This window comes from Vespula vulgaris, chromosome 2, assembly GCF_905475345.1.
Source record: "Vespula vulgaris chromosome 2, iyVesVulg1.1, whole genome shotgun sequence".
In the NCBI taxonomy this organism is placed as follows: domain Eukaryota; kingdom Metazoa; phylum Arthropoda; class Insecta; order Hymenoptera; family Vespidae; genus Vespula; species Vespula vulgaris.
In genome coordinates, this window is record NC_066587.1 from 2509570 (window position 1) to 2522021 (window position 12452).

At 30.6% G+C, this 12452-nt stretch overlaps 1 protein-coding gene across 3 annotated transcripts in view; it reads right to left on the reverse strand.

Annotated features, from left to right (window-relative positions):
* Nucleotides 1-12452, reverse strand: part of LOC127072856 (zwei Ig domain protein zig-8-like) — a 315596-nt gene that overhangs the window by 80011 nt on the left and 223133 nt on the right. For all 3 annotated transcript variants that reach the window (XM_051013673.1, XM_051013672.1, XM_051013674.1), the window contains one exon: nt 6633-6855. In XM_051013673.1, coding sequence (XP_050869630.1) covers nt 6633-6855 — 223 coding nt within the window. The remainder of the gene's footprint in view (nt 1-6632; nt 6856-12452) is intronic.

Here is a 12452-nt window from a genome sequence, read left to right on the forward strand (position 1 = left end):
TTTGCTCCTTTTTCTCTCTCAGCGTGACCATCCCCTATTCACATATTTTAGAACGATATCACGAACGAACCATATTTGAAAAAGGAATTTTATCCGGATATTTCCATTTTTTTGTCTTCTTTTTTATTCTTTTTTTTTTTCTTCTTTTTTTTCTATCAGATCTGAAAACTGTCGCAGATGTTGAGTACGACCTCGGGAATAAATTGGTCTATTTGAAAAATTGTTTTACGATATGAAATAGTAAGTTTCGATTTCACTTTTTTTTCTTCCTTTCTTTCTTTTTTTTTTTTTTTATTTTTCTTTCATTCTCTCTGTCTCTCTCTTTCTCTCTCTCTCTCCCTCTCTGTTTCTTTCTCTCGTTATTCTGATTTGATCAAATTTGGATTTTGACAAAAAGAAAAAGCAAGTATAGCGATATATTAATTATGGTATAATATAAAAAATGAAATTCATCTTTTCTATTTTCTATTTTTATTTAAATGATACTATACACACACACACACACAATAAATGTTTTCATTATTATATATAATATATATATCAGAGAAGCTCATACAGGATCGTGTCAAAATGATAGTAAGTAGAGTACTGTTAATTGTAAAAGAGCAAACATGGTAGGACATCGCCGAAAGTGGAACGAATAGTGAACGAGTGAGAGAGTCAGAGAGTGTTAGAGAGAAACAGAGACAGATAGATAGATAGATAGAGAGAGAGAGAGAGAGAGAGAGAGAGAGAGAGAGAGAGAGAGGCATGGAGATATAGGGTGCGATCGAGCACGACTAAGGACAAACCATGTCACAACGCAGATGTTGCACTCTCGAGCTGTCGTCGTCACTCTAGTACAAGGCATTTACAACCTGTTAACGATCGCCATCCTATTCTCCTTTGCTTGTTTCCCTAGTCATAATTAGAAACGATCTCTCTCTCTCTCTCTCTCTCTCTGTCTATGTCAATGCCATGGACACTCAAATAAGAAATATTTCAAGTTCTTCAATTGCTTTAATTTATTTTATATCATATATCGTCTCATTCGAGATAATTAATACGGCTTCAAATAGATTAATCGAGATGATATTGTAAAACAAAAGATCAAAAAGAAAAATTAAAAGATTGTTAAGATAATTAGGGGAAGTAAATCTTTTTTCTTTTTTATGTTTCCCTTTTCTTTTTTTTAAAAGATAAGTCATAAGCATCGACATTTTGATGAAATTAAAAAAAATGACCGTACGTTGTGAACTGTGAAGAGAACTAGAAAAAACAGATAATAATAATGAAACAAAAATACAATAATACAAAAAAGAAAGAGAAATAAAAAATAAAATTAAAAAATCGTTAAGATAATTACGGGAAGTGAATGTTCTTTTCCTTTCTTATGATAAATTGCAATGAAAGAATATTCGAGCAAGTTCCATCGAAATATTTGATTAAATTAATAAAGATGATAATATATATTGTAGGATATTGTTACTTAATTATAAAATTCTTATGGTTCGTGATCGAATAACGGTAGTATGATTATAAGCTTTTATCCGACCGTAAAAGATGGATTTAGATAGGCGAAAAGAGATATGAGAAGAGAAAGGAAGAAAGAGAGAGAGAGAGTGAGATATATATATAGAGAGAGGGAGAGAGACAGAGAGTGATATATATATATATATATATATATATATATATATATATAGAGGGAGAGAGAGAGAGAGAGTGGATTGAAAGTACACGGGAGCAGTTATGCAACAAGCGAAGTAGCTCGGCTACGTGGAAAGCTTGAATATTGCAATTTGTGGTGCATGCAGAAGGAAAAAGAGACTTTCAATGTGTACGACAGTGTAGAAGAGCATAAGATAGAGAGCGAGAGAGTGAGAGAGAGAGAGAGAGAGAGAGAGAGAGAGTGAGAGAGAGATAGTAGTGATAGAGATAGAAGAGAAACAGGATATGAAATACGATGCTTTCTACGTGCGCTCACGCAACGCCTTACTTGCCTGGTGAAGCTTAACACTTTAATAAAGGTCGAAGTTCACGTGTATTGTAAGATAAGTAACGAATCACGATTCGTGAGCCTTTACGATCTACAAACGAGAAACTCAAGATATATATGTATGTATATTGTATATATATCTATCGATAACTATCGTAGATTTCATTCGAACGAATCATCCATATCCTCTTTTCTTTTTCTCTTTCTCATCCTTTTTCCTTTTTTTTCATAAATCAAACCTTGAAAGCAATATTTATTTCAATCGATAAAAACGAGAATTTTCACGGGTAAATTTATGATAGAACACGATATTATACGGATAATATTGTATATAAATTATACACAGTTTAGAATTATTATATATATATACATGTGTGCGTGTGTGGGTGTGTGTATGTATGTATGTCTAAATAAAGTTCAGATTTTTCGTTAAGAGAATATTAATATAATGAAATAATATATAATAAAATATTATAAATGGAAAAGAAAACGAAAGATAAAATAATCGTGATATGAGATAACCGGATATATGTCGTACACGTCATCGAAAAGATAAGATCCATTAAATACCATTCAAGCTGCTTGGAATTTAAAGAGAAATTCTGAAATTGGGGGAAGAATTAGATGAATAGAAAGATGGTTAGAAAGAGAGAAAGAGAGAGAGGGAGAAACGAGGACGCGCTTGAAATAATTGAAAGTATTTTCATTCTCTCTCTTTCTATCTTTTTCTCTTTTTCTCTTTCTCTTTTTCTCTCTTTCCTTCCTTTTTCATAGATATATATGTAACTACATACATACATTCATTTATGTAATGAAAGCTATCGAATGAGGGTAAAAAAAACTCCGTTTTTATCGGACGAATGTTCAAATTCGAAGAAATAAAAAAAAAGAAAAATCTATCGCACAAAATTTTGGTAATAGAAAATATAGAAAAATGATGATATAACGGGGAATTGTTTTATTTACAACTCATTACATTACGAATACGATTACGCGTTTCGTTTGTCGATGATACTCGAAAGTGTTTTTACTTACGATCGTTGAATCGTTTTTCGAAAGCGTTGACGTAAGTGAATGAGGAGAGGAGCTGTTGTTGGATCTCGAGTTGGATGTTAATGATAATTGAAGTTGCCCTTTTTAAAGGGAGAGAGTGTCGCTTATTACGTGTCAAAGATTACAAGAAGACGTGTCTTGTCTAACGCGTGTGTACATTCCCTTTGAAAGATTCTCTTGGTCTCTTTCTTTTGTAGGAAGAAAAAGAGAGAGAGAGAGAGAGACAGAAAGGCAGAGAAAAAAAGAGAGACAAAGATGGATAGATAGATAGATAGATAGATAGATAGATAGAGAGAGAGAAAGATAGGACAAGTGAAAGGTAAAAAAGAAAAATATAAAAGAATAAAAAAAAAATTGGAAACTATGAAATTCAATTGATACGAATTTTTCAAGAATAATAATAATATTAATCGAATATACATCCAATTGACCATTATCCAATTTTGAAGAAGTTCTCTATGGTGGTGAAGGGGAATAGGAAATAGTAAAAATGAGCTAACGATATCAAGGGATCGGTGAGAGGGTGGAGATTGGTAGTGGGGTGGACGTTAAAGAGAAAGAGGAGAGGGAAAAGGTTAGTAATGGAGAGAGTAAATAGAATTACAGCTAACCGAAGTGGATTCCTTCGTCCGTGGAAATATTTGCGGACGCTTTGGTAACTGAAAGTTCGAGATCCGTCGTAGGACGGAAGCTAGCTGTGAATGTTGACCTATCTAAAGTCGGTTTATTGATTTTGTCATTTGTCCTATGCGAGAGAGAATCTCATAGAGTGTGTTGAAACGTTCGAGAAAAATTGCACGATACCGTGAAACGTTATTTGTCCTTGCTTTTTTTCTCTTTTTTGTATTATCAAATATGTACACATACACACACACACACACATATGTATATACTCGATCGTGGCAAACGGGATTAATTTTCATTGTCAGTTACGATTCTAAAATATTAAATTTTAGATTGTTGAATTCATAAATATATATATACACATACATACATACATACATAGATACATACATATATATAAAGAAAAATATCGTCCAAGATATAGTCGATACTTGTCGAAGAATAGATATATTTATTACCTAAAAAATATTCAATTCGTACAAATGAAATTAATTAATATAATCCAGTTGTATTTTTAACGAGTTTTCAAGAATACAGTTTGCAATCGTCAAACGACCAAAACGTGATAATGGCTTTTCATTTTGGTAGCATCGTTACGGAAAACGTTTTATCCGATGTCAGGTCAGTTTCATTGGATTTTGTTCCGCAAATGGAACTACAAACTCTAAGCTATAATGTACACTATAATTTTTTTTTCCTTTTTTCTTCTCTTTCTTCTTTTCTTTCAATTTCTTTTCCGATCATTAGTAATTACTCGACGAAGGAGAAAAGTACAAGTTTTCGTCGAGGGCCTCGGACAGAGTGGGTAAGTATAGTCGTTGCTCTTTAGGATCATTTGTTCAATAGCCGAGTTAGGGGTCATGGTCAGGAATGATAAATGATCCATTTCGTTCTCTCACGTTTTCATAGACTCCGACCTGTTTTCTTTCTCTCTCTCTCTTTCTCTCTCCCCTCTTTTTCTATCTCTTCTTCTTCCTGGTCATACATATATGTATCCTTTCTCTCTCTCTCTCTCTCTCTCTCTCTCTCTCTCTCTCTCTCTCTCTCTCTCTCTCATACATCTCGTCTTTACGATTGCCCACGTTGAAAATAAGAAGAGAAACGTGAGCTACCCTGGATGGCCTTACCCTCTTTTTTTCATTCCAGACCCTTAAACGCTTATGTATATACACGATTTTAGAATTTAAAAAGGCTCTTTTTCTCTCTCTTTCTCTCTATCTATCTTTTCCTTTTTTTTTCTTTTTTTTCTTCCTTCTTTTTCTTCTTTACACGGATCGACAATTATTTTTATTTTTTTTTTTATTTTTTTATTTTTTTTTTTTTGAAACGATTAACTCCGAGCTCGTAACTCGTACGAAAAAGAGGTCATCATCGCGAGACATAGGCATCCACGTGATTTATGTTATGTACTTGATATTGTATATGTATTTGTGATATTGTATATTATGTATTTGAATGTTATGTACACAGATCGGATTTCGATGATTTACATAGTTGAAACGATTTTTAAACGAATTTTGTATTTATTTATTTATTCATTTATTCATTTATTTATTTATTTATTTTATCATACGTCGATTTGTTCTTCTATTTTGTTCTTTCTGTCTGTCTCTCTCTCTCTCTCTCTTTTTTTTCTTTTATTTTGTTCTTCTTTTTCTTCCTTCTTTTTTTGCTCTTCTCTCCTCTTCTTTTTCTTCTTAATATTACTTTAAATCGTCGAAACGATTTCCTACGAACGTTTCTCGGGTCTCGTTTTATGTAAAAGTTTCACGTTTATCCTTGAGATTTAACTAGTCGCTTTGACGATATCTCGAAATTGTCAACTTTATCGATCTTTCGCGTGTACGTTACATAAATATCTAGATATATATGCCTGTGTGTGTTTGTATGTGCGTGTGTGTGCATTTATGAATGTTTGTGTATGAATTCATATGAGAAGGATTCCGAATGTAAAGTGGGTAAATATAACGACTTGGATTAAATACTTGTTAAAGGAAAAATGTACGGACTGAAGTAACATCGATGTACCAGATTTAAAAATAAATTATATTTAATATCAGTGATATATATATATATATATATATCACGATAATAAATGCATGAGTTTTTTCCTAATTACAAGCTACGAGTTTAATTCGATATATCGTATATTTACTATACATACGATCGAAATGAATCGACCGTCGAATGAATTCTATTTATTTTCTATATTCGATTATTTCGAAGTTTAAACGATCTACAACGAGATAAGAAGAACTTTTCGTCGATTATTATTCTAAATGTATAAAAGAAAAAAAAGAAGTCACGACACATCGACACTTCGTAACGAATAAAATTTTAATTATAGTAGATACTTAAACGTTCTTCTTCTTAAGAAATAACGCATTCTATTATTGACGATTTAATGTTGATAACATACGTGAGCGAGATATCAGAAAGTAGATATCGTAGGCGTTCGATTGGCAATGGTCCAAGTTTTAAAGCTCGGCTTAAATTTGACCGTAGAAGCAAACTAGAAGGGGGAACTAGATGTTAAACTGGGACAGATTCAGATTAGAATTAACTAATTGCCATGTGTGTATGTACTATTTGGGTACGCTGATTGAACGCGACACTGTTGCTATTTATTTTAACCAATCGAGTCGTTTTCGTCAACCCCTTCCCCCTCCCTCTCCCCTCGTCCTTTGCTTTTCATTTTCGAGAAGGTACGAAACCACGAAGAGAAAAAACAAATAGAAAAAAAGAAGAAAAGCACGAGACCAGACTTGGCTCGATTCGATACTTCTTTTTATTATTTTCTAATGAAAACGAGCTCGACAGATGGGTAATAAGGGAACGTGGAAAAAACAAACAAAAAAAGGAACAAATAAAAGAGAGAAAAAGGAAAAGGATAGAAGAAAAAAGAAGAGGAATTATTTCTAATTTCGAAGAGGTCGGGATGGGGTGGGGAGAAAAGGGGTGGAATAGACTAACTACTCACCGATAACGTTTAAATGCACGAAATGGCTCATGTGCGGAGTCGTCGAGACCTGGCACTCGTAAATACCGCTATCTCGATGCTGCGGATATTTTATTTGTAGCGTCCAATCCTCCGACTGAGCTTTGTGAATCGCACGAAATCTCTGATCGTTCGTGTATGTATACTGACCGATAGTCAGCAAGTGAATGTCCCTGTGCCGAACCCACGAAACTTGGAGCGTCATCTGTAAAATAGGGTAAACAAAGACAAAACATTTATGTCAACATGTTATATTTCAATCAAATATCTTTTTAATTAAATGCTATGTGTGTGTGTCTATATATATATATATATATATATATATATATATATATATATACGTATATATATTTAAATTTAATTTATATTTTTAAATTTTGTTTAATATTATTAAATATATGTATGTGTGTGTGGATATGTATACATTATCCTTCCCTCTTTCTTACTTACTCTCTCTCTCTATATATATATATATATATATATATATATATATATATATATATATATATAGAGAGAGAGAGAGAGAGAGAGAGAGAGAGAGAGAAAGAGAAATAATTAAATTAAATTTTATTTTTTCGAGAGATAACACAATTTCAGAAGCACAGAGAAAAATTACTTTATGCAAAAGTAGTATTATTTTTTCTTTTTCTTTTTCTTTTTCTTCTTCTTTTTTTTTATTCTCCCTAAACAAAATCAATTCAATTCAATCGGAGTACAGAAAGAAAGGTATATTTACTTTATTCGGTTACTGTACATATAGAATCAATTATCGATAAAATTTGTAGAAGAGAAAACTTTTAAAAGAGTAGATATACATATACATACATACATACGTACATACACACACACACACATATATATATATGCATATATATTTTTATAATATGTATTTCATTGATTGATTCATTATTAATAAAATAAGATTTTTGAAAACAAGGAGCAATCGATCTATCGATTAAACGATAATAAAGAAAATAAATAAATCGATACTAAGCTATTTGTTAACTAAATAAACGAGTTAATCCACGAAAACGATAGATACATATTTGTCATTAAAATTGTTATATAACAACTCTGTAAACGTGTCGTAATATACAAATATATTATGTCGTATATATCCAAAATAAATAAGTAATTAACTTCGTCGAAACTTTATAATTCGTCTAAGATTAATAATAAGACGAAATTGAAACGTTTACGAAGATTCCTTTTATTATCTTTTCTCGTTTGTTGTATCAAAATAGATAACACATAAACGTTGTACGAAATAGTACGTTATTATCCCTACGAATACAATTGTTAATTAATCCTCGGAGATTGGGAAATTTCATTCTGAAAAAAGGAAAATACGAAATGCGATGGCTTGATTTAGATGTGTACATGCTTCGAGTGTAATATATTATATTATACTACGTGTATATAGTATACATATATGTGTGTGTGTGTGTGTAGGAGATTAGACTGGTTCGTTTCAGGATTTCACGGGGTCTTTCTTCTCTTAGGCGGCACGGTGAATTAATAGAGTCACTTTGCATATCGTTGGTAAAGTTAACGTCGACGTAACGATAAAATAGATTCGAGTTATGTTTTGTAAGATAATTGGACACGTTGATTTTCCATGGTTGATGGGGAGCAAATATTTGTTTACTTTGTTAAAACAGAACGGAGGGTTTAATCGACGAGCCTATCGACGCGATAACGACGGCTATCGTAAGCTTTCGAAACGCGGTCATCGGGTTTCGAGTTCGATTTTCCATTCGAATCTAGAACTTCGTTGGCTTCATTAACTCGATCGTTATTTTAATAATTAAAAGAACGTAGAACATTGATTTCATTGTTCTTTATATTCGTTCAATGATCATGTACTCATTTGACGATGAAAGATAAAAAGAGAGAGACAGTAATGTTTCTTTCTAATAATATTAATCATTATAATAATGATAATAATAACGATAGAAACGACTACGATCTTTGAAACGTAAAAGTAATTTTTCTTTAGAGTGAAAAAGAAAACGGATGATGATAATAATAATAATGACAGATCAAAGATGTTATAATTATAAATTTAATATTTGTAGACGAGTCAACGTATGTTTCATAGTTCGTAGAAATTTTAACGAACAAAAATTCTACCGAATAAATTGTGACAAAAAGGATCGAAAGAAAATTATTGATCGTTAATCGTTACGATAAGAATTCTTCAAGATTTTTCTTTCTTTCTTTTTTTTTTTCAATAACAAAAAAATGTTTCATTCGTTATAAAATCATTGCTCTAGGATTTGTTTAATTGATTACAAAACGTTTGATCAAACATCGTGATTATAATCCATACAGAATGGCACGTTGATTTATAATAACGCAAAAGTTTCATAAAGGTAGGAACGTAAATTTTCTCGTTCTTTGAGTTAGTCAAACGAGCTCGTTCAAAAGTTCTTACGTCTTTCTATAAAATCTTATCGTTCTCGTTTCTTCACGTTGTCGTTCATGTCGTTAACTTCGACTACGTCCATCCTTGTCATCGACGTTGCCCTACGGATTTGCGAGATGTACGACTCTTCAAATGAGACTGTAAGAGGAAAAGAGAGAAAGAGAGAGAGAGAGAGAGAGAGAGAGAGAGAGAGAGACGAAGAGAAAATCTGTATCTCGACATACGATGAATGTTTTCAAAGATTCTTTTTCTCTCTCTTTTTCTCTCTCTTTCTCTCTCTCTCTCTCTCTCTCTCTCTTTCTTTCTTTCTTTCTTTCTTTATATCTTTATATCTTTCTTCAGCTAGTTTTCTTCTTTCCTTTTTATTTTATTTTATTTTTCTGATACACGATCAGAGGAAGTTTTCAACGTAGAGCTGACGTTGCCTTTTCTCAGAACTAAACTGCTAACAAAGATGTCTGAAATAAGGTTCATAAGAAAGACCGAAAAAGTTAATGCAACAACATTTTTTTCCATCCTTATCTTTTCCAATCCATTTACTCTCCCACTTCTCTTGCACTTCTCATGAATTTTCATGGTGTTCGTAAGGTTTCGTTTTAGAAGTTATTGTCTTTTTTCTTAAATTTTTTAATTATTTTTTTTTTTTTATTTAGATGTATTGATATGAATTATTTAAAAAAAAAAGAGAAGAAAATTTCCTCTCTTCGATAAATTTCATTCTTAGATGATCCGAAAAGTTTCATTTGTTAATATTCTCCGGGAGATAAATAACGTAGATAATTATAAATAAAAAGATTACATTATAACAAATTTCTTTGAAATAAGTTAATATGTATATTATATAGATTGTACGTGTATACTCATATATTTTTAAATATTCTTGAATTATGATAATGATCATTACATATGTAATTTATTATATTATAATAAGTTACGTATCACAAATAAATTATCTAAATTTATGAATACGCCGATAAAAATGTATATAGGTATAGTTGTCTTCTTAAACATAATCGTTTTCATAGTTATCGTTGCCCTGCATCCTAGAACATATAGTGACACATTAAAGTAACGAGAGATCACGAACGAACCTTGCATCGTTATCGTTTACCTATGTATGTATGTATGCATCTAGGTGTGTGTGTGTGTGTGTGTGTATATATACACATATATATATTCAATGTACAAGCCGATTTTCTCTCTCTGTTACTCTACCTTCTATATCTATATAATCGCTCTTTGCATAGCAATATTGTTGTCCTATGCAAACGATTTATGTTTCGTACCAATATTACGCTTTCAACGACCTATTCCTAGTCAGTCTAATTTACGTATGCTCTTTCACACACCTGAGAGGATCTATTCGTCTTGAGAAATTCTATTTATAGTAGTATACATATTCTTTCTTTATATATAATTTTTTTGTTTGTTTAATAAATTATATGTGCAATAAATATATCAAAAGACGCTTATTATTATTACTATTATTGTATTATTATAAATATGTCGTGTAGATTATTTATGATATATATACATAATAATAGTAATAATATTGTAATAATTAATATAATATTTTGTTTTTAAATAAGAAGCTATATTTTTTAAAATGATATAGTTCACCATATTCTATAGTTCAATTTTCCGAAATAAAAATTGTTAACGTTTTATTTAGAACATTCGGTATGTTTATATAATACACAAATATATATTAATTATTAGTATATATATATATATATATATATATATATATATATATATATATATAATAGAGGTATCTATCAAAATGAATTAATTTAATAAATAAATTTAAAATTAGGAATAGCGAAACATGTATTTTTGATTTGAGTAGGACGCGCAGTCGTTAAATTTTCATGACTCGGAAGGTAAAAGCAATGACGTTGTCGAAAATAATGAATTGCTTGCATTTCTACGTAGGTGTGAATGATTGAAATGAGAATGGTCTTGATGGAGACAAAATGCTTTACGCTGAGATAAACGATCGAATCTAGAGCGTTCTACGATTTTCTCGTGAGAACGATTTTAGCGAATCCGATAAATTCTACCCATTTCCCAAGTGAATTCACCGTTGGGGATCCTTTAAATTGAAACTTCTAATAATATTCGAAAGGGAAAGTCAATCGCCTTGTCATTATAATAATAATTAATGATTTTCGATAATTATCGATTTTATATTATAGCGGATTATGATTAATATTTCTTTTCTTTTTTATTCGATATTAAAATTGAACGATTTATTTTGGCTTTTTTAGAAATAATTTTATGATATTTATACGTTATGTGTATTATGAATCGTGCAACAAATAAAGTCGAAATTTTTTTATATTTTAATAATATATTATACATATATAAATAAATGTAATAATATTTCATATATAAATAAAATCCAACAATACTGTATCGGATTGCATTTACGAGTATACTATTTGGCATAATAAGTATTTATCGGTATTTGCAACATTTTAAAAATAACGCTATAGAATAATATACAATGGTATTTTAAAGATAGGATTGGTCAAGAAATAATATCAACTATTTTTATTATTTTATATTGAAATAAACAAGACAGTGGTGTATCGTACAATAACATTGTATTCGATTCTGCTTATTGTTATAGGCCAATAAATAATTTTCAATAAAGATTTTCAATAAAATCGATTACAGTATCAAGCATTGTTTATTTTTGATATAATAAAAATACTTCGACAATACTTATTGTCGAACCTAATGTTAAATAATGTAAATAGTTGTATAATTTATATTTGAATGTATTCAAAAGTAAAGTCGTATCTATACACGCAATTGAGATTGGAAAATAAATGGAAGTTCGGCTTAATCGAAATTAAAGCGATAAGTAAAATGAATGGCTAATGAATCCGTCGCTCTCCGATGATTTTATCCCTCGGTAAAAACAATAACGGTTATCTCCGTCACGAGATTTCCCATCGTTAAATAAATCGCGGTCGTATGTTTTGTATAAACGATTAATAAACGCCCATCGTAAAATCGCGAATAAAAGAAAGAAGAAAAAAAAAGGAGGAAGAAAATATATAGGTATGTATATATAATATATTATATATTATACATATGTATATATACATATATATGTACACACCAAGCGAAATGAAATATATGAGTCCGTTTTAATCTCACGAGCCTTCTCGTTTCGTCCATTCGATCGGCGAAAAAGAATCGTTTCTATTTAAACTTCATGTCGATTAAATGTATAGCTATCAATCTAATATCTCTCTCTCTCTCTCTCTCTCTCTCTCTCTCTCTTTTTCTCTTTCTTTTTGTTTCACAAAATAATAATCGAAATCGATGAAAATCTCGTTGGTCGTATTTCGGTTCTATGA